The 23,626-nt window shown below is 47.6% G+C and overlaps 1 protein-coding gene across 6 annotated transcripts in view; it reads right to left on the bottom strand.

Annotated features, from left to right (window-relative positions):
• Window positions 1-398: 398 nt before the first annotated feature.
• The window catches only part of PTP4A3 (protein tyrosine phosphatase 4A3), a 100,341-nt gene continuing 77,113 nt past the window's right edge, over window positions 399-23,626 (bottom strand). For all 6 annotated transcript variants that reach the window (XM_081874848.1, XM_081874849.1, XM_081874852.1 and 3 more), the window contains 4 exons: window positions 22,060-22,152; window positions 9,327-9,457; window positions 6,932-7,006; window positions 399-3,762 (listed from right to left, as the gene is read on the bottom strand). In XM_081874848.1, coding sequence (XP_081730974.1) covers window positions 3,645-3,762; window positions 6,932-7,006; window positions 9,327-9,457; window positions 22,060-22,152 — 417 coding nt within the window. In that variant the 3' untranslated portion in view covers window positions 399-3,644. The remainder of the gene's footprint in view (window positions 3,763-6,931; window positions 7,007-9,326; window positions 9,458-22,059; window positions 22,153-23,626) is intronic.

The following is a 23,626-nucleotide window of genomic DNA, read 5'->3' as shown; positions in this document are numbered from 1 at the left end:
TCTGGCTGAGCCAGTGCTCTGAAGTAAGGTCTGAAGACATTTTATGTGCTATGATTTTTTAAATTTTATTTTTCTAAAAAGAGACCGATGGGGATTTTTTTTTGCAAAAGGCGCACGTTCGAGGGAAAGAACGGCGCTTTTCAGAAAGGATCTTCTTAAAAAAAGTTGGCGCTTGTGCCCTTTTAAAGAACATTCTTGATGCAGCAGGTAGATAAAAATAACTTTTCCCTGCTTGTGCTGACCACTGCTCTCCAACCACCCCCCGCAAGCTCATGGTCAGCACAAATGGTGGTCACTTTTAATTTGAGGGAGGCTGAGTGCCCAGACTCTATCGTAAAGATGGCATCTCCAGGCTATGAGGTTTTACGGCAAATGGGCACATTATGTGCTGATGGCAGAAGGTTGCTGACTAGGGGCCAAAGTGAGGAATGTGCTTCCTGAAGGATCCCCTCTACCTGGAGGCTGGCAGTGAAATATATAAACAGGCCCAATGCTTCTCTTCTTGGACGTGACAACTACAAGCAACGTTTAAGAAATAAAAATAAAAATAAAAACCGGGAGGGTCAGGATAAAGTTGTGTTGGCGCCACCACCTCTTTCCGATACAGGCATCCCTGTCCTAATTTGCACCACTTGAGTCCGAGGGAAGAGGAAATCCAATTATTTGAATGTTTCACGTGGGAGGCAGGATGGGGAGGGAAATCGCAGCAGCCCACATGAAAGCCATATGCCAGAAGAGGCATGTGGGCCGAGTCTTCCTTCTCCCTGACATGCTAGCTGTCTACATGCAAGGAGCCCGTGCGTGAAAGCTTCCGCACAACAGTCTCTCTGCCTGCAGCCTGAAATCCTGGGGAAATGGTGCAATCCTGCTTCTGCCACAAGAGTTAGCCCAGATTTGGGCACAGGTGCAAAATTAGGCCATGCGTGTTTTGTGCTGCGATCTGCTTGAGTCCACCCTAGTCAGCAAGGCTTCCCCCCCATAAATCTCACCCCCCCCCAATTTGGTAGAAGCTCACCCAAAGCAGCTGCCTGCCTGCTCCCCCCCAAAAAACTGTTCCCTCCACCAAGTCACGCCTTTGCAGGCTGAACAATTCCCACCCATCCTCCATCCCATAACCTGCTGGCTGCACACTTGAGCTCTCAGCACAGGAAATCGCTCCCACCCATGCACGGAAGCTGTCAAGAGGACTGCACATTTATCGTCAACCGGAAGAAAGCTTTCCGGGCCAAGGGAGACAACTTTAAAAGTTTAAAAAGCAAAATGCTGAACTTTTTTGCTTGAAGGTATTAAAAACGCAACTGAAACTTCTGCTACACAAACAAGAGGAAAGCAGTAGCTGTGGCGTCTCTGTGGGCTGCGCATCTCAGATCGGGGCATGTTCACCTTCAGAGCACTAATAATAACAAGGCTTACAGGGAGGCAGAGCAAGTCTCCGCGCACGTTTGCCAAAAGCAAAGATCCTCGATTTGCTCATGGGGACTTTAATTCATCTATTTCCGACACGGATTACCGCTTCGGCCAGGGAGTTCTGCATGCAGATGGAATGTGTGCACCTGCAACCAGTTGCACGCCTGTGATTAACGTTGCATGCCATTCCCAAGCGCCATAAAAGGAGGAGAGCACACAAAACGTGGCTATGTGCCCAGAACTCCCATTTTTTTGCTAGCAAAACAAAAAAAGCAAGTTTCAGGATCTCATGACTTTTGAGCAATCCCTGCTGAAGATTTTCATAATTTGGAAGTGGGGCTTCAGTAGCCAAGCTGCAAAATAGGACTAGGGAAACCAGAATGAGGCAAGAGGGGCAGAATTATTATTCCTCACCCCTCCTCCCGCAGTCCCCTGATTTCTTGACCCATAATGCATTGGGGGTAGAATTGTTACCATTGTTTTTTGCACCGGGGGGGACATAGCCTTAGCTCCCTAGAACAGCCATTTCCCTGCTGAAGGGGGGGGGATTTGGGGGCTGTGATTTCTGCATGGCTCCAGAATAAGACCAGCCGCTGCTGCTATGCTCACACAGCAAATCTGCAACCACCCAGGCGGCAATGGCGCAATTTAGCTTTGCAAAGACAAAATCACCAGAAATAACTTGTGCGTTTAATAGCGATTAAAAACTTTAAGCATCAAAACCGACGGTGTGGCTTGGGTGCTCTTGACAAGGGCAAAACTGCAGCACGGAAAATGGGTTTTAAAGCTCCCGGTAACCTCCTCACAACCTGTGAAGAGTCAGAGGAGAATTTATTAGCCTGCCTTCTCCTGGGTCCAGCTTCCTCTGTCTCTTAAAACTGGACACACAAGGTTCGGGGATCTCCCTGGGTGCCAAAATTACATTGCATGCTCATTTATTCTTCTCCCGCGAAGTGGGATCTCCTTGTAAACGTCCTGCGAACGCAGGAATAGCTACAAGGGGCAGGAGCGGTTCCTTTCCCCTGGCCTGATCTCTTGAAACAGGAATAAATTGTGCAGTCCTCCATGTCCAAATCAGATGTCGTTCCATGCATGAAACAGCTGTCTGTCTCACGCCTCTTCCCGGTTCCTGAGCCCAATGTCAAACATTCCTCTGTTCTCAAACCAAAAACCATTTTTTACTAGCTACCTGCCTCCCCTGACCTCGCTCCTGTCTCTCGTGCAGGTAAGCCAAACCTTTGCCAATGAGCTACAACCCTAGGGTGCCCTTGCAAGCAGAGGCAAGGATGGGAATCGGATGATTTAAACGTGAAGGGACCAACTTCTGATCACACACACACACACACACACACACACGAATCGTAGCACCTGGGAGACGGAATCTTACAAGGTAGAACTACGATGCCTTCGGCAGAGAGCCTGTTTGCTTTCCTGATGTGAACTGAAGAGAAAATTCCCTGTACCTTTCCCAAATGGAGCAAGGAAACCCCCTTCGTGGGGTTAGATCAAAGATCGCAGCAGGTTACCCAAGAAGACCACAGGACTACCTTGCAAGAAGGTGGCAACTAACCCATCACGCCATTACCCAACCAATGCCATCCCTCCGGCCAAAACCAACTTGCCACCTGGGTTCGAGAAGGCCTGGCAAAACTTGTGGTGCCCACCAAGTCATTTGGAGACCACCACCCCCAGCAGAAAGGGGGGGGCAGTGGCAGGGTGGTACTGCCAAAAGACAGCTTTTTGGCTTGGTGCGTTGGAAGCCACGCTGGCATCAGAGAGAGCTGAGGCAGTGGCAAGCAATCTGAGCTGCAAGAAGCCTATCCCACCCAAAGCGATCCCACTCGGCCCCTGCTGGGACCTGCCCCTGCCTGGAAAGGAGGTGTTTTTGGGGGGGGCATGGAAGAGGGGCTGTGGTGGTCCCAGATAGATACACCCCAGCACCAAGGAAGAGAAGCACAATTGCATTGTGGTGTGCCATCGTCGCACTTGGCGAGTGTTCTGCGAGGAGAGGGGGACAGGGGGGAAAACAACAACATAATTTCTAGGTTTTTTTGGGGGGGAATGGACTCAGCCACCTTCCCTCCTAGGCTCAGATCCCAGCGCTGCCGGATTTGGCGGCGCCGAACAAGGGGAATCCTGCCCAGTGGGGAAGGTTGCCTCCTGGGACTTCAGAGGTCAAGCCCTGTGTTTGTGTTTGCGGAGTTTGTGTGTGTTTTGGCAAAAGGCTATTACTGAGGTTACATGATGCAGCATTTGTTCTTGTGGTTCTGTGGGTCCTTGAAACGCAGCCGCTGTTTGGGCCGGTACTTCTCCAGGTACGTCAGCTGCTTACTGTTGATGGCTCCACGGCGCTTCCTGGCGAGGAGAGAGAGAGAGAGAGAGAAAGAAGGGAGGGAGGGGATAGAAAAATCAAAGCTTTGGTGTGCTGATCAAAAACACCTTGCAAGCGTTGAACACACACACACACACACACACACACACACACACACACACACACACAGCTTCTTGACCCCAAGTAAAACCTTTCCTGAAGTCCTGGAAGAGACCCTCACATGCCGGAAGAAAAAGCTATCTTTGCCAGCCCCAGTTAGGTGTTTCCAAGGCTGTGCAGCAGCAAAACTCTCTCTTCCGCAGAAAGGGCTGGTCAGAGCAGCCCCAGGTGTGCCCTCGACTCCAGATGCGGGAGGGTGGGGCTTATAATAGCAATAGCAATAATAATAATAATAATAATAATAATAATAATAATAAGAATAAGAATAATAATAAAAATAAATAAATAAATAAATTTTATTTATACCCTGCCCTCCCCGGCCAGAGCTGGGGTCAGGGTGGCTGACACCAATAAAATCACAGTAAAAAAGATGATAGGGGAAAAAGAAAAAGAAAAAAAACAATTTAAAATGCAGCCTCATTTTAAAAGTAGCCGATAAATCAAGACCATAAGGGGAGGGAAACATAAGGGTCAGACTTGAGTCCAAACCAAAGGCCAGGCTGAACAGCTCCGTCTTTCAGGCTTTGCGGAAAGATGTCAAGTCCCGCAGGGCCCTAGTCTCTTGTGGCAGAGCGTTCCACCAAGTCGGGGCCAGTACTGAAAAGGCCCTGGCCCTAGTTGAGACCAATCTAACCTCCTTGAGGCTTGGGACCTCCAAAATCTTATCAGTTGTGGACCTGAAGGTCCCTCGGGGGCATACCAGGAGAGGTGGTCCCGTAGGTACAAGGGTCCTAGGCCGCATAGGGCTTTAAAGGTCAAAACCAGCACCTTAAACCTGATCCTGTGCTCCACTGGGAGCCAGTGCAGTTGGTAAAGCCCACGGCAAGAAGAGACGTTCCCGGCCTTTCAGCCCCCTCCCCAAGGTCCTTGCTCTGCCAAGAGCACGAGGGAGAGACTGAAGGAAAAATCCCCGTTGCGCGGCCTTAGCAGAACACGCTAAGGAGATTAGAGGAGGGATTGAGAGCAGCTCGTAAGCAGAGCTGGTGGCGACGAAGGGCTCACACAGCTATTACAGTTGCAAGCCAGGAGATGCGGCCAGATGGACCGTAATCCTTGCCGGATCCGGCCGGACAGTTTTCACTGGATTCCTCCCCCCCCCCCCAAGGTTCATTTTAGTCCTTCCCTAACCCCAGATGACTTTCTGGCAGGGCAACAACGCCCCGCTCCCCAAGAATAACCCCCCTGAAAGCGAGAGGCAGGGTGGGTGGGTGTGCCATGCAACAGCCACGGGCTGCACCTCAGAGGGAGATCAGTTGCTTGGCATGCAGAAGGCTCCAGGTTAAACTTCCCAACACCATCAGTTAGTGCAGAATCCTGCAGCGTCCCTCGTCACGCGATCGAAACATCCCTGACACAGACTGACTGGTTCTCAGTTGATTGGCTCAACTCTCTCTTTAGGTACTATATCTGCTAGCGACGTGGGATTTGGGGAAGGGTCATAGCTCAGCTGGAGGGTATCTGCTCAGCAAGCAGAAGGCTGAGGGTTCTATCCCCCAAGAGCGTCTCTGGGTGCAGTTGGAAAAGACCCCCTGTCTGAAACCCTCGAGAGATTCTGCCAGTCAGAGTAGACAGCACTAACCTAGAGAAGACCAATGGCCTGGCCTGTATAACACACCTTCCTGTATCGCTGTGACGGTGTCACTGTTACAGGATTACAGGAATCCCCTTGCATCTTTGCATGGGAAGAGTTAGCCTCTCAGGGAGAACAAGGCTTAGCTAAATCCTTCTTCTTGATATGCTAGGTAAAGGGACCCCTGACTGACTCTGGGGTTGCGGCGCTCATCTAGCTTTACTGGTCGAGGGAGCCAGCGTACAGCTTCTGGGTCATGTGGCCAGCATGACTAAGCCGCTTCTGGCGAACCAGAGCAGTGCACGGAAACGCCGTTTACCTTCCAGCTGGAGCGGTACCTATTTATCTATTTGAACTTTGATGTGCTTTCGAACTGCTAGGTTGGCAACAGCAGGGACCGAGCAACAGGAGGTCATCCTGTCACGGGGATTCGAACTGCCAACCTTTTGATCGGCATGTCCTAGGCTCTGTGGTTTAACCCACAGCGCCATCCACGTCCCTCTTGATAGGCTAGCTTTCTCCATTTAGGGTTTCTGCTGCCGTAGGAAGGGAAATTAGATGTGAGACACTGCTTAGGATTATGAAGTGGTACAGCCACCACTATGACTCCAGCAGAGTAGAATGATAGAATCTTAAGAGTGGGAAGGGGCGCTGAGGGTCATCCAGCCCAACCCAGCCCTGCAATTGAGGAATCTCAGCTAAAGCATCCCTGACAGATCTGCTTAAAAACCTCCAAGGAAGGAGAGTCCACCACCTCCTGAGGGAGACTATTCCATTGCTGAACAGAACCCTACTGTCAGAAAGTTCTTCCAGATGTTTAGTACCAGGACCAAAACTGAGATCATCGTCAGGTGTGCCGAGAGTCGAGTTGTTGAGGACAGGAAGAGAAAGCCGAGTGGCTTGTCATAATACAAGCCTGCCCCTTAAAGTCAGTCCATTTATAACCCAAGCAGTATCTCTACCCATTACCTTGATCAAGTATGGAAGACCGAGGCTGGGGTCCAAAAGCTGCGTCTTGAGACGCGGGAGTGCCCAGAAGCATTTGACAAAGTGCTTTTCAAAGTCCCCTCCGTAGCAGAATCGCAATTTTGGGGAGGGCGGGGGGAAAGACTGCTGTTTAAATTTCCATGGGCCTCGGATCCTGGCCATAAACAAACAGATTTGCCTGTGTAAATTTGTAGGTCAGGTTCTGATTCGTTCAGCTAAACCGAAACCAAGAGTTCAAGAGAAGGGGGGGAAACTTGTCCCAGCCATCTTTTATGAGTCTGCACCTGATCGGCTTTCTGGGTGGAGCGCAAAAATGCCAGCGAGCCGCACGCTCGCCATTTTTGGTGCGTTCGTGAGGCCGAACGACCTCTGCCTTTTCCGTAAGCAACCCGACTCCCCTCTCCACAAGCATCAAGCCAGTCTGGGAACGCCGGGCCATTAATCTGGATCTTAGCAGGCGGCTGAGAGGCACTTACTGTCTAATAAACTGAATGGCATCTTCGTATTTCATTCCGCTCTCAATCAGCGCCAGCGCGACAAGAACCGGAGCTCTGGTTTAAAAAAAAGAGAGAGAGAGGATTAAACCATCATACTAGGAAGAAGAAACAGGGTTCAACTAGAGAAAAATGACTGGCATTTTTATTTTTGCAGGGGGGAGGAGGAGGAAAAAGGCACAGGACTTCAATCACAGCTGCAGTAAATGTACAGTGGTGCCTCGCAAGATGAAATTAATCCATTCCGCGAGTCTCTTCATCTAGCAGTTTTTTCGTCTTGCGAAGCAAGCCTGTTGACGGCTTAGCGGATTAGCGCTTTTAGCGGCTTATCGGATCAGCTGATAAGCGGCTTAGAAAAAGGGGGGGGGGGAGGAAAAAAAACCTGCAGGAACTCGCAATACATTTTCGTCTTGCGAAGCAAGCTCATAGGGAAATTCGTTTTGCGAAGCGCCTCCAAAACGCAAAACCCTTTCGTCTAGCGGGTTTTCCATCTTGCAAGGCATTCGTCTTGCGGGGCACCACTGTAATTAAACACAAACCCCCTTCCCAACTTGTGCATTTAGATATTTACAGCTAGTTAAAGCCCTGAACAGCCCCTTGTCACTCTCCCTATAAGGCCAGCTGGTTGTCTCGTTGGTATTTTGCAATATGCTTGCACCTCACGGGACACGGGTGGCGCTGTGGGTTAAACCACGGAGCCTAGGACTTGCCGATTAGAAGGTCAGCAGTTCGAATCCCCACGATGGGGTGAGCTCCCGTTGTTCAGTCCCAGCTCCTGCCAACCTAGCAGTTCAAAAGCACGTCAAGTGCAAGTAGATAAATAGGTACCACTCCGGCGGGAAGGTAAACAGCGTTTCCGTGTGCTGCTCTGGTTCACCAGAAGCGGCTTAGTCATGCTGGCCACATGACCCGGAAGCTGTACGCCAGCTCCCTCGGCCAATAAAGCGAAATGAGCGTCGCAACCCCAGAGTCCGCCACGACTGGACCTAATGGCCAGCGGTCCCTTTACCTTGCACCTCACACTTTTTAATCCAGGGGTGGGGAACCAGAGACCTGGGTGTGTATAATAATAATAATAATAATAATAATAATATAATTTGTACCCCACCCATCTGGATGGGTTTCCCCAGATACTCTGGGGGGTTTCCAACAGGATATTAAAATACAATAGTCTATTAAACATTAAAAGCTTTCAGCTTAAATTCCTGAAGAGCCCCCTCCCACAATGAGCTAGCTGAGATAGAATTGCAGAGTTGGAGGCATCATCTTGCCCAAACACCCTGCATTGCAGAGCTCAAATAAATCATACATGACAAGTGGCCATATCCTTCTCCGGTCTAAACAGACCCAGCTCCTTCAACTGCTCCTCATAGGGCTTGGTCTCCAGACCCTTGATCATCTTGGTCGCCCTCCTCTGCAAACCTTCCAGCTTGTCAACATCCTTCTTAAACTGTGGTGCCCAGAATTGGGCATGGTATTCGCCAGAGTGGTGCATGCTCTGATCATCTCCCGCTTGGACAACTGCAATGCTCTCTACGTGGGGCTACCTTTGGTGAAGCTGCAACTAATCCAGAATGTGGCAGATAGACTGGGGACTGGAAGCGGCCGCCGAGACCACATAACACCGGTCCCTGAAAGACCTTCATTGAGCACAATTCAAAGTGTTGGTGCTGACCTTTAAAGCCCTAAACAGCCTCGGTCCTGTATTCCTGAAGGAGTGTCTCCACCCCCATCATCCAGCCCAGACACTGAGGTCCAGGACCGAGGGCCTTCTGGCGGTTCCCTCATTGCGAGAAGCGAGGTTACAGGGAACCAGGTAGAGGGCCTCTTCGGTGGTGGCGCCTGCTCTGTGGTATGCCCTCCTATCAGATGTCAAGGAAATAAACAACTATCTTACTTTTAGAAAACATCTGAAGGCAATCCTGTTTAGGGACATTTTTAACGTTTGATGTCTTATGGTGCTTTTAATATTCTGTTTGCAGCAGCCCAGAGTGGCTGGGGAATGAAATTATTATTATTATTATTATTATTATTATTATTATTATTATTATTATTATACAATTACTTCCCTTGATCTAGTCCTGGGTTTCCAAAACTTGGGGTCTCCAGCTGTAGTTGGACTACAACTCCCATCATCCCAGACCACGGGCCCTGCTAGGTAGGGATGAAGGAAGTTGTGTTCCCAAAAAAGACCCAGGTTTGAGAAATCTAGTTGGACCCCTTGAAATGCAGGACTCTTTTGCCAAATGCGGGGCCTGAACCCACAACCCTGAGATGAAGAGCCTCATGCTTTCCCAACAGAAGAATGGCCTGACTTAGACTGAGGGGAGTCCCATATAGTCCCAGGCTCCTTTGAGAGTGCGGAGCTCCGGCTTACCGTCCCAAGCCAGCCACGCAATGGACAGCCACGCAGCAGCCGGGGTCTTCGCAGAACTTGGTCTTCAGCAGGTTGAGCCAGTCGTCCACAATCTTGGTGGGTGGCGGAGCGCCGTCGTCAAAGGGCCAGTCCTGGAAGAGAGGGGGCACAAAGAGAGATAGAGAGAGGTTTATTTACCTCCTTTTTTAATGCTTTATTGAGATTAAAAAGAAGTAACAAACATAAGGGTTAATCAGGAAAAAGCAAAGAAAGCAATAATATTTGTTGTGTCACATCACTGTACATTCTTCTTGAGTTTCTAACAATTTCCCATCATGTATTTACTGCTTTATTTAGCGCACAATTAATTTATTTTTTTTCAATTTTCATCAGTGTTATGTTCTCTTATGATTGATCTTCCTGCCACAGAAGTTATTCAAAGTCCTGCCACTGGTGTGATGTTATTGATGTTATTACAGTATTCAATAAGATATTTTTTTTGTAAATTTCCTAATAAATGTTTGATCAGTATGATCTCTCAGTTTTTCTGTCATTTTTGCCAACTCAGCGAACTCTAACAAATTTTGCCACTCCCACCTTTTTGGAGTTTTCTCTCCTTTCCAATTTGTGGCTATTAGTATTCTTGCAGCTACTGTAGCGTAAAAGAATACTTCTCCCGCATTTTTAGGTATATCTGGGCCTAGTATCCCCAGGAGAAATGCCTAAGGTTTTTCTTTTTTCTTTTAATGAAGGATATCTTAATCATTCATTATAAATTACATTCCAAAATTCCTTAATTTTCTTACAAGTTTATTCTCAGAATTACTCTAAGCGTCCTAATGAGATTGATACTGATGAACTGGAAAAACAGAGATACGATTCTTCTTAATCAATGGCTTGGCATCCTAACAACATATGAACATAACAATATATGTGTATTTTTTTTTTACAAGCAATTTATTGATCTCTCTCTCTCTCTCTCTCTCACACACACACACAAAATCATAAACACATTTTAAAACCATAATATTTTGCTTGACTTCCCTCCACTACCCTTCTTGGTTCCATTATTTTATAGACTTGTTCATGCACGTCTATAACACCTTATATTTTTAATAATCCATTTTAAAACCTTCATCTTATTACAAGTGACTTTAAAAAGTTATACACAAAGCTTAAAAAGTATGCATTAAACCAGCGGTTCTCAACCTGTGGGTCCCCAGATGTTGTTGGACTACAACTCCCATCATCCCCGAGCTCTGGCCTTGCTAGCTAGGGGTGATGGGAGTTGTAGTTCAACAACATCTGGGGACCCACAGGTTGAGAAAGGCTGCATTAAAACATTTGCCCTTTTTATAAACTCAAAGTTGAACATAACAATATATGAACAGGCTGCTTATAGACGCTACGGCTGGGAGATATATCAATATATAGTCTCAAACTGCTTTGAAGTCCATATTGTGATATTGGTTCCTTAATTTCTGACCTGGCAATATATCGCAAATCCTGATGCATGGGTTTCGTGTGCTACGCAAAAAAACACAACACAGGAAAAAAAACGTGCAGCCAGCCAACGCATAGCTCCATCCTTATTTCAGACATCGTGATATATCAGTACATCACAATGTTTAGCTGGCGATATATTGCAATGTTGAAAAAGAGATATCGCCTAACCCTAACAGACGCAGACTTCCTTTGGATAAATACAATGATATTTGGAGTGAGTTTTACACAAACTATATTACGCTATTGATAACTATATGTGTATTAAGGACGGAGCATAAAATAATAATAACCTGAAGGCAACCCTGCTTAGGGAAGTTTTTAATGTTTGATGTTTTATCATGTTTTTAATATTCTGTTGGGATCCACCCAGAGTGGCTGGGGAAACCCAGTCAGATGGGCAGGGTATAAATATTATTATTATTATCATTATTAGCCATACCTCATGTTACGTTTGTTTCATGTTACGTTTTTTCAGGTTGCGTCCCACAGCGACCCGGAAGTACTGGAAAGGGTTACTTCTGGGTTTCGCCGCTCGCGCAAGTGCTAAATCGCGCGTGCGCACATGTGCCAAATCGCGCCAAGCACCTGCGCAGATACAGCGCTTCAGGTTGTTGGCTTTTCATGTTGCGAACGGGCCTCTGGAATGGATCCCATTCGCAGCCAGAGGTACCACTGTATTCCATAATAATTTATAGAAACGTAACTTTTTATTCTCTTTTCCATTCTCACTTCTTCATTCTTCTTTGTCACTCTATCTTTTCTTCCAATAAAATACATTTTTTGAAAAGCTTTGCTGCCATTCAGTGCAGACAAAACTGATCTAGACGGGACGTGGGGCTGACTTGATATATAAAACACCGTTCTGGGTTTCTAGCTGCTATGTAGCATGGGATAAATCCATCTAGGTTTCCCTGCGCAACCGTGTTGGGATCATCCACGAGTTCCGCAGTCGACAAAAGGACTTCAACCTTGGATTGATTCCACCCCTTTGCAAACAAGAGCACGCAGGCACACGAAAAACCTTCTGCACCATAAACGGCCGCCCGTTCTCGAACGAAGGAAGACAGGCTTGGATAGGAAAGGGAACAGGGAGAGAGGGGGGCCAGCCAAGCCTGGGCAAGGCCTTCCCCCTGGGGCCGGCAATAAATCCACTGGTTGTGCGTAATCGGCGAGGCACCGACCCAAGGAGGAGGTTTCACAGATGCGGCTCGTAAATAGTTCATTTCTAGGACGCGGAGCTGTCTTCTCTCCCGGCTACGGAGACCTGGAAGCCAGGCTGGGCCTTTGCTCTTATGAGCAGCCTTGCAGCAGAGCCCGTTTTGCAAAAATGAGAAAGGAAAGCGTGTAGGCAACACCCCCCCAAAAGCAAGATTGCACCCCCAAAGAGGGTTGCAGAGAAAGGGAAGACTCAGAGTGATCTGATTTTCTCTCTGGAGCCCCAAAGCTGCATTTTGCAAACAGGCTCTCTCTCTCTTCTTTGTGTAGCTGTTTGCAAGCTGGCCGGTGTCCAGGAGCAGCTCTCGACAAGCTGCCCATTTAGAACGGGTTTGGGGTTAGGTGGGGGGGGGAGAGAGACAGAGAGAGAGGAGTTTCACCAACCAAGCCTCCGCAAATCCTTTCCAAGGAACGGGCGGGTCGGGGAGGAAAAGGGCTATGCAAGGTAAATAGGACAGGCTGTTTTCAGGCTGCCGGCCGCAAAACGCGATGCGAGGCCGATAAGGAGGAAGCCACAATGTCGCCTTGTTCGACGTGAAACGAGAACCATGCGGGGACGCAATCAACAGCACCCGCACAAAGCAGAAACAGATTCGGGCACATGAAAGCCCCCTTTTGTTTTGTCTCTTAAGAGAGAAGGAATAATAATAATAATATTTTATTTATATCCCGCCCTCCCCAGCCGAAGCCAGGCTCAGAGCGGCTAACAACAATAAAAGTAACACAGCATTCTAAAATCAATTCATTCTGAAATCAGTTCAAAATCAAATTAATGGCAACCATTGGGCTAGAGTTCTGTGAAGAGGGGGTCAGACTGTGCCTTGGCCAAAGGCCAGGTGGAACAGCTCTGTATTGCAGGCCCTGCAGAAAGATGTCAAGTCCCGCAGGGTCCTAGTCTCTTGTGACAGAGCGTTCCACCAAGTTGGGGCCAGTACTGAAAAGGCCCTGGTTGAGACCAGCCTAACCTCCCTGTAGCCTGGGACCTCCAATATGTTTTTGTTTGAAGACTGTAATGTCCTCCGTGGGACATACCAGGAGAGGCGGTCCCGTAGGTACGAGGATCCTAGGCCATATAGGGCTTTGAAGGTTAAAACTAGCAACTTAAACCTGATCCTGTACTCTACCGGGAGCCAGTGCAGCTGGTATAGCACCGGGTGAATGTGATCCCGCGGCGAGGACCCCGTAAGGAGTCTCACCGCGGCATTCTGCACCCGCTGGAGTTTCTGGGTCAGTCTCAAGGGCAGCCCCACGTAGAGCGAGTTACAATAAAAGCGACAAGGAGACAGGATGTTGAGAACGTGTGTCCAGTGAGAGTGAAACAGGTCCACGCGTCCAAAATTCGGTGGTGGACGTTGGGCTTTAATATTTCAGCGGTGCCCAGTGTGACGCCAAAATTGGGTGCCTCCCCCTTGCCTTTCATTGTCTGCAAAAGTTGGGGTACCCAGGGCAGGCAAAGCAGCCATGCACCCCTGTATTTGCCTCTGCCAAAATTCCACTTGCCATTTGTTTATTACATTTACATATCACCGTTTTACCATCAAGAAGGCTGATCGCCGAAGAATTGATGCTTTTGAATTCTGGTGCTGGAGGAGACTCTTGAGAGTCCCATGGACTGCAAGAAGATCAAATCTCTCCATTCTTAAGGAAATCAGCCCTGAGTGCTCACTGGAAGGACAGATCCTGAAGCTGAGGCTCCAAGACTTTGGCCACCTCAGGAGAAGAGAAGACTGCCTGGAAAAGACCCTGATGTTGGGAAAGATGGAGGGCACAAGGAGAAGGGGACGACAGAGGACGATGGTTGGACAGTGTTCGCGAAGCTACCAACATGAGTTTGACCCAACTACGGGAGGCAGTGGAAGACAGGAGTGCCTGGCGTGCTCTGGTCCATGGGGTCATCGGACACGACCAAACAACTAAACAACAACAACAACAACATCACTGTTTTCTTCCAAGGAGCCTAAGGCGGTGCAGTTGGCGCCCCTCCCCCCAAAATTTCATCCTCACGACACCCCTGCAAAAACTCTCAACTCTCCCTCCCAACTCTTATGAATAACAGCAGCAATGTACACACCAGCATCACAATGATATACACACAACACAACTCATCGGCTGCAACAGAATGTTATTTTCAAGCCTAATTTCAGCAAGGGGGGGAGGGTTGGCAGAGGGTGTGACTATGCAAATAAAACGAAGAGAAAAACGTGGGGTTAAGTTATTCCTCCCTCCTCTCTCCACACCAACATTTCGTGCCCCTGGGAAACAGTGTTAGAAACTCAGATATGCAAGCTGTTTGCCAAATGGCACCTTAAACCTATGTTATGGTCGCCACAACCAAATGTCTAGGCACATAATCAAGAAAACATATTCAAATCAACCATATGTACAATTTTATATACGTTAACGCTCCTCCATCCACGGGGTTTATTTAACTTTTAACATTTTAACTGCCCCAAATTGTTCAGACCTACCTAAATAATTCAGCATCTTCTCAAACCAATCCTCCTCTTTCTCCCTGACCTTAAACCCTTTCATTCTGTGTATCTTCATAGTTAGATATTCTAAAATTATATTACTCAGTTTTTTCCTCCATTGGTTCACCCCTAACTCTTCGGCATTTTTCCACTTACTCGCTATAACCTGTCTGGCTGCAGTTACCATCGATTTTACCCATTTACATTCCTCTTTTGTTTTTAACTTGGTGCTACTCAGACTAATAAGAACCATTAATTTAGATATTCCCACCTTCCTACCCACAAGTCCCGATATTTCTATACCAATCCGTTTCCAAAATTCATTAACTAATGGACAATCCCACTGCATATGACTGTACGTTCCTGTCAGGGAACTGCCATCGGAGCCAGAGGCGGAGGGAAGGCTCTGGAGGGATGCCGGAGAGGGTCCCAGTAGGGAGAGAGGCAGCCCATCTGCTGGGGAAGGAAATCAGCGTAGCACCAGTGGAGAAGGGGGGCAGATGGGGGAAGCAGAGAAAAGGCTCCAGGACTCCTCGCCGGAGACCAGCGGGGAGAGCACGGGTCCTCCGCTGCCCACACCCTCCCTGAGCAGAAGACTTCCGCGCAGGGAGAGTAGGAGGAGACTTGGCGTCAAAGAACTTCTTTGCTGGAAGAAGTTCAAGAAACGCCCACTGACGGATTTTGCCAGCGATTGAGACAGCCACGGGTGAGTGGCTGTCTGGACAGAAAGGGTTCACTCAGGTAACCCAGCCAGGTGTGGCGACAACTTACGCACGAGCAACCCCCTAGAACCATTACAGTTCCCATCACTCCACATTTCCTCCAACAATTCTTACTTCCAGATTTTGTAATATGATACAACCTTAAAGGTAAAGGGACCCCTGACCATTAGGTCCAGTCGTGACCGACTCTTAACAACATGTCTCACTCATGTGTCACGGTAACTATGGCTTACTGGCACCGTGAGGATGTGCTGGTTCCTTTTGCTTCTCCGCTGTGCCCAGGAAAAGCTCGATTCTCGCTCACCACGAGCTGTAGCTAAGAATAAGCCTTGACTGCAGCCCGCGGTAAGGGAAGTTGGCTTACTTGTGATACGTGAACCAGACCACAGGAAGAGCAACTTGGGGATCCCAACATCCCAAGTCTTCCTTAATTATTGACATTTGCAAACAACGAACCTGAAGGGACAAGCAGGTACATCGTTGTTGTTGTTATTACAGTCATACCTCATGTTACGTTTGCTTCATGTTACGTTCTTTCAGGTTACATCCCATGGCGACCTCGAAGTACTGGAAAGGGTTATTTCCGGGTTTCACCGCTCGGGCATGCGCAGAAGCGCAAAATGACACCACGCGCATGCGCATAAACGCCGAATCACAACCCGCACGTGCGCAAATGTGCCGCTGCAGGTTGTGCTCTTTTCATGTTGCGAACGGGCCTCTGGAACGGATCCCGTTCACAACCAGAGGTACCACTGTATTATTATTATTATTATGCAGATTGTGCAAATAAAAGTTAAAAGGACTCTGCAGTCTGCCTCAGTGCCTTCTATTTTTACCCAAATCCTGCCCTGCCTTTGCTCCTTGACAGTTAATCGCCTTATGCCAGGCTCACAAAGCTGGCTCGTGCCTTCGGATGAAATCTTCGCTCCCAGCTACACCCTGTCGCCTTGGCTCATCTGCCAGCCACTCGTAACAACATCCCTTCTTAAGGGATTTCTCCCTCTGCCCCGATAAGACTTTGAAGCAGGTTTCTCGTGCTAATTTTGCAGCGTTTGTCATAATCAATATTTATGATATTTCACATTTATATTTCACATGGCTTGAGAGCAGTACATGTGAAAAAAATCTAGGAGTCTTGGTTGACCACAAACTTGACATGAGCCAACAGTGTGACGCGGCAGCTAAAAAAGCCAATGCAATTCTGGGCTGCATCAATAGGAGTATAGCATCTAGATCAAGGGAAGTAATAGTGCCACTGTATTCTGCTCTGGTCAGACCTCACCTGGAGTACTGTGTCCAGTTCTGGGCACCACAGTTCAAGAAGGACACTGACAAACTGGAACGTGTCCAGAGGAGGGCAACCAAAATGGTCAAAGGCCTGGAAACGATGCCTTATGAGGAACGGCTAAGGGAGCTGGGCATGTTTAGCCTGGAGAAGAGGAGGTTAAGGGGTGATATGATAGCCATGTTCAAATATATAAAAGGATGTCACATAGAGGAGGGAGAAAGGTTGTTTTCTGCTGCTCCAGAGAAGCGGACACGGAGCAATGGTTCCAAACTACAAGAAAGAAGATTCCACCTAAACATTAGGAAGAACTCCCTGGCAGTAAGAGCTGTTCGACAGTGGAATTTGCTGCCAAGGAGTGTGGTGGAGTCTCCTTCTTTGGAGGTCTTTAAGCAGAGGCTTGACAACCATATGTCAGGAGTGCTCTGATGGTGTTTCCTGCTTGGCAGGGGGTTGGACTCGATGGCCCTTGTGGTCTCTTCCAACTCTATGATTCTATGATTCTATGAATCCTAACGACTGATTGATTTTATTGCATTTATATCCCATATCTCCAAGGAAATCAAAGTTGCATGCTCCCCTCAATCCTCACAACAACCTTGTGAGGTAGGTTAGGCTGAGAGGCCGTGACTTGACTCCAAGGTTGTTCATTGAGCTTCGATTTGAACCCTGGTCTCCCAAGTCCCAGTCCAACACTCTAACCGCTAAACCACCAGTGGCTCCACCTCTCTTGGGTGGGCGATCGGTGCCACAAGTTAAAAATGAAACAAAAATTGTGGTATGGCACAGGTACTTAAATGAAAAATATATAGGCAGCACGGCTGGCGAGATGGGCGCCAGAGAGGATGTTTTCCTACAGAAGCCAGATGAAACTCCATTCCTGGTGGCCATTTCCAGCACGGGGCAAGGGAAGTTTTGCAATCTGCTCCTGGACTGCAAGAAACGGTCCTTTACTGCATGCACAGGTCACAATTCCTCTGCAGCACAAAAAAAGCACATTGCGTGCAGAATTATCAGCTGATCTTGGTTACTTTGAAAAGTGTTTGGAAGCCACCAAGTGCCAAGGGACTCAGCTTTCACTCATACTTTTTCAAAAAATTAAGTTTCTAGTCCATATGGCTGTGGAGATATGCTTGAAGCTACTTGGGTGACGGCTGCTGAAATTGCAGGAAGCGGGAAATAGTAGAACAAGTTTTTGGTTGGTGGAAGGAGGATTTTGATGCTCTGCACAGCTCTTCCCCAAAGACCAACAAACCTATTTTCTATTGCAAAATAGTAAAGATTAAGGAGTTTTAAAACCTAAGAAGAGACCTTAACTATTCTTAACCGGCCAGATACCACCATGAGTGCAAATACCACCTGGAATTCTGTGTACCATTATGGGCACCGCAATTTAAGAAGGATGTTCACAAGCTGGAACCCAGTGTTAGAGAACTGGGATAGGAATGCTAGGAGCCATGTGGAATCCCCCATCCAGTTTCAAAAGGCCAGGTTGCCAGTTATAAAAAGCGAATGGCGCCCAGCTAATTTCGAACACTGGGCACGTTTAGCCTGGAAAAGAGGAGATATGATAGCCATCTTCAAATCTCACAAGGGCTGTCCCATGGAAGAGGGAACAAGCTTGTTTCTCCTGCTCTGGAGGGCAAGATTCGAACCAGGGGCTTCAAGTTTCAAGAAAGGAGATTCTCACTGAACATCAGGGAAAGCATTCTGAAAGCAAAAGCAGTTCACAGTGGAACGGTCTCCCTCGGGAGGTGATGGATTCAGAGGTGGGATGGCCATCTGTCAGGGATACTTTAGCCGAAATTCCTGCAATTGTCGGGGGTTGGACTAAATGATTCTTGGGTGTCCCTTCCAACTCTTAAGATTCAGAACTCCAGTTGTGGTCTGACCAAGGCAGAATAAGAGTGGCCCTATCCCTTCCCTTGATCAGGACGCAGCTCATGCCCTCGTCTTCTGAACTTAAGCTGGCTGCCTTTTGACTTCTTGATGGCTCACTGACCAAAGATCTTTGCCTTCTTTTGCTACCTGATCTTAACAGGAGACACTAGGGATTGAACCCAGGGCGCAAAGCTCTACCACCGAGCTGTGGCTCTATGATTCTATGAAATCTTCATGAATGATCAACCAAACGATGTCCAGGGGGCCCCCAGAGAATCTTTTGCCGGGAAGGAGGCAGGCGGTTCTCGAGTGTTTGAGGTCCTTTTGGGAGACTCAAAATGGCTCTCCTGTACAGTGGTACCTTGGTTCTCAAACGCCTTGGTACTCAAACAACTGGGAACCCAAACACTGCAAACCCGCAAGTAAGTGTTCCGGTTTGCGAACATTTTTCGTACGCCAAACATGCTCCATTTTGAGTGCCGCACTTCCGTTTTGAATGTTACGCGAAGGACTGACTGCTTCTGCTATTTATTTTCACTTCTGCGGCTCTTTTCGTTTTGTTTTTCTGACTGTGGAACCCAGTTCAGCTACTGATTGATTGATTGTGTGACTGCAGTACAGTGGTACCTCGGGTTAAGTACTTCGTTCTGGAGGTCCGTACTTAACCTGAAACTGTTCTTAACCTGAGGCACCACTTTAGCTAATGGGGCCTCCTGCTGCTGCTGCGCCGCCGGAGCACGATTTCTGTTCTCATCCTGAATCAAAGTTCTTAACCTGAAGCACTATTTCTGGGTTAGCGGAGTCTGTAACCTGAAGCGTATGTAACCTGAAGCGTATGTAACCCAAGGTACCACTGTACATTGTTTATTGCTTTCATTTTATGGATCAATGGTCTCGTTAGATAGTAAAATTCATGTGAAACTGCTGTTTCAAGAGTTGTTTTTAAAAGTCTGGAACAGATTTTATCCATACTGCACTGCTTTCTATGGGAAAGCACGCCTTGCTTTTGGAACGCTTTGGTTGTGGAACGGACTTCCGGAACGGATTATGTTTGAGAACCAAGGAACCACTGTACAGTGGTACCTCTGCTTGCGAACGCAATCCGTTCTGGAGCCCCGTTCGCAAACTGAAAGGAACGCAACCCGGGTTTGTGCATGCACGGGTTGCGATCTGCCACTTCTGCGCATCCGTGTGACATCATTTTGCGCGTCTGCGCAAGCGGCGAAACCCGGAAGTAACCCTTTCCGGTAGCAAGAGGTATGGCTGTACTGCTTCTCAGATCTTACCAAAGCTTATGTAAAGAGACCTCTGGTTAAGTTAAAGGTAAAGGGACCCAGACCATTAGGTCCAGTTGTGGCCGACTCTGGGGTTGTGGCGCTCATCTCGCTTTACTGGCCAAGGGAGCCGGTGTACAGCTTCCGGGTCATGTGGCCAGCAGGACTAAGCCGCTTCTGGCGAACCAGAGCAGCGCATGGAAACGCTGTTTACCTTTCCGCCAGAGTGGTACCTATTTATCTACTTGCACTTTGACGTGCTTTCGAACTGCTAGGTTGGCAGGAGCAGGGACTGAGCAACGGGAGCTCACCCCACCGCGGGGATTCGAACCGCCGACCTTCTGATCGGCAAGTCCTAAGCTCTGTGGTTTAACTCATAGGCCACCCGCGCCCCCACCAGGTAAGTTACCTCCCGACTTTTGGGAAGCAAATTGCCATGAGTCTGGGCTTGAAACTAGACAGAGCTGCCTGAAACGATACTACTGATCTTTAAGCATGCATTCTGGAGCAGGAAGCAAAGATTACACCTGAGCGAAGCCACAACCTTCTCCCACGCCGTTCCTTGCCCTGAGCACAGAAGATTGCGCCTTAATGCCGTCTTTAATTATTTCTAATTAAAAGGGCAGAACAGGCGCTTGAAAAAAACAAAACCCAGTTCTTTTTCTTTTGCTGACGGCTTCAAACAATCAAAGGCAACTGCTGAAACATGCGCAATTTCATTCCTTCCCTGCGAGAGAATCACAGAGGGTAACGCGAGCAGCTGGTTTCATATCCGAGCCCCTTTAAAACTCTCCACCATTCATTCCTTGCAGAAGTCACAGGGTGAGCCGGCCAGCCAGCTTGCCCAGCCATCTTCCTGCTTCTGGGGGGAGCAAGGTGGTTAGATTGGTCTCAACTAGGGCCAGGGCCTTTTCAGCACTGGCCCCGACTTGGCGGAACGCTCTGTCACAAGAGACTAGGGCCCTGCAGGACTTGACATCTTTCCGCAGGGCCTGCAAGAGAGAGCTGGTCTGGACTCAAGTCTGACCCTTATGTTTCCCTCCCCTTATGGTCTTGATCTATGGGCTACTATTAAAATGAGGCTGCATTTTAAATTATATTTTAACCTGTGTTTTAATTTGTTTTGTTTTTTTCCTACTGTAATTTTACTGGTGTTAGCCGCCTTGAACCCGGCTCTGGCCGGGGAGGGCGGGGTATAAATAAAAAAATATTATTATATTATATTAATATTTGCTCTAGTTGATCCCATCTCCATTTATATTCATAGAATCTTAAGAGCTGGAAGGGGATATCAAAGGTCATCTAGCCCAGCCCCCGGCAATGCAGGAATCTCAGCTAAAGCATCCCTGAAAGATGGCCATCCAATCTCTGCTTAAAAACCTCCACGGAAGGAAAATCTACCACCTATCGAGGGAGACCATTCCACTGTCAAACAGCTCTTACTGTCAGGAAGTTATTCCAAATGGTTAGTCAGAATCTCCTTTCTTGTAACTTGAAGCCATGAGTTCGAGTCCTACCCTCCAGTGCAGGAGAAAACAAGCATATTGAGGGCTATGTTTTCCAAAAACAAACAAACAACCCCCAATGATTTTAGTCTTGGAGGAGATCGATACCTGCATCAACCATGTTTTAGCTCACAGAGAAATGCTGTCATGTTAGGTAGGGGTGAGTGGTCTATCAATAAATGGCCTGAAACCAATTTGAAGTTAAGATTACGAGAATGGCTTCAGAATGACAGTATATTGCCATGAGGGGCCATCGCTGGGAACCACTGAAGGGTTCTTTCGCTCCTCTTGCTCCCTCCCTCCCCAGCCCAGGACCTCAGCATCATGAATAATAAATAATAATAATAATAATAATAATAATAATAATAATAATAATAATTTATTTATACCCTGTCCATCTGGCTGGGCTTCTCCAGCCACTCTGGGCGGCTTCCAACAGAATATTAAAAATACAAGTCTATTAAACATTAAAAGCTTCCCTAAACAGGGCTGCCTTCAGATGTTTTCTAAAAGTCTGGTAGTTGTTTTTCTCTTTGACATCTGGTGGGAGGGCATTCCACAGGGCTGGTGCCACCACTGAGAAGGCCCTCTGCCTGGTTCCCTGTAACTTATACTGGTGTATCGCGATAGTTAATTTTGCGGTCTATCACAATGTTGGAAACCAGATTATCGCAAAACACTAATGGTAGGCGGCCACAATGCGAAGGCGCGAACAGTATAGAGCTAAAAAGCACTCCTTAAACAACCAATGTACACCGAAGCTTTGTACGAGGATACCTGTCTGATGGCCTGCGAAAAGTAAAACAAAATCCGCCAGGTTATCAGACCTGGAAACTTGAAGACGCTTGAGACATTTCAGCCTTCCCAAGGCTGTCTATGGGACCAAGGTACGTACCATGACAGTAATGCCATCTTTCTCCAGCGGAGTCTTGTCATAGGTAACTTCGCAAACCCTCACGACTGTCGTTGCACCATATTTCTTCAGGTCCTGCGCAGGGGAAGAAGGGGAAAGAAGACTTTAGCTCGCCTGGCCTGAATTATGGCTTCGTAGACTGACCACAAGGGTCATTCTGGTCCAATCTCCTTCCGTGAAGGAATCTTTTAATACAGAACAACACACAAGCAACACGAAGACCGGTCAATCTTTGAAAGTCCGTAGAAGTATAATGATTTCTTATTGCTGTAATACTGCTCTGTACCTTTAAAATGAATTGCTGCAATTCAGTCGCCCTATAATGAGCGCCTCCTGGGAATGGTTACTTCAGGTTTCATGCAAATAGTAGCAGTGGTTACATATCCACATGACCACAGCTCCTTCTGCATTTTTCTAATCTATGGGGTTGTACCTTTGTCCTTCTTATTGTAGTTGTAGCATACAATAATAATAATAATTTATTATTTGTACCCCGCCCATCTGGCTGGGTTTCCCCAGCCACTCTGGGCGGCTTCCACAAAGACCAAAAATACACTAAGATGTCACACATTAAAAACTTCCCCGAACAGGGCTGCCTTAAGATGTCTTCTGAATGTCAGGTAGTTGTTTATCTCTTTGACATCTGATGGGAGGGCGTTCCACAGGGCAGGCGCCACTACCGAGAAGGCCCTCTGCCTGGTTCCCTGTAGCTTTGCTTCTTGCAATGAGGGAACCGCCAGAAGGCCCTCAGCGATGGACCTCAGCGTCCGGGCAGAACGATGGAGGTGGAGACGCTCCTTCAGGATTCTAATATATGGGTTGTAATGTGTGAAGTTTATATAGCTTTCATGTACACAGGTCATTGTTTCATATTTGAATTATTTTGTAGTGGTGATGAAGATTCCAGCGAAACAATCAGATTATCCGGGATTACTGTCCTACGTTGTTATTCACTTACTACTTCAGCACCATGAACACCTAAAAAGTTTTAACTCTTAGCCCACAGGACAGCATCTATTACTTCATTTCAACCATAGACTTATTATACTTCTACGGACTTTCAAAGATTGACAGACTTGTGTTCATTTGTTTTCAAATATATTAAGAGAATTTACAAGTGTTCACATTTTGTTTTTGTTGTACTAAATCATGTATATTACACAGTAAGAATTACAGTGCTATCTAGTATACTGGTCTTCGTGTTGCTTGTTGTGCAGGAACCTTTGGCCCAACGTGGGTCTCGAACCCACAACCCCAAGATTAAGAGTCTTGCACTCTGCCAACCGGAAGCCCAGTTCAGAAAGCCGTTTTGCTTCAGTGAGGCAGGAGTCCTGCGACGGCTAAGCGGAACTGCTTCCTTCTTTCCTTCCTTGATGCATCCTTGCGCAACTTATTAAAAACGTTGTGCCCATGTTCCCCACACTGGTATTGGGTGCAGCCTTCTCCAAACTGGTGCCCCCCAGAGAGGTGTTACAGAGGTGTTTCTAGGCTGCCTCAACAGACGTACAGTGTCCCGATCAAGGGAAGTAATAGTAAGGTAAAGGGACGC

The sequence above is a fragment of the Podarcis erhardii genome (assembly GCF_964252035.2).
Source record: "Podarcis erhardii genome assembly, chromosome: 8".
Taxonomy (NCBI): domain Eukaryota; kingdom Metazoa; phylum Chordata; class Lepidosauria; order Squamata; family Lacertidae; genus Podarcis; species Podarcis erhardii.
Note: the sequence above shows the minus strand (reverse complement) of the source record. Positions and strands in the feature narration are given on the sequence as shown.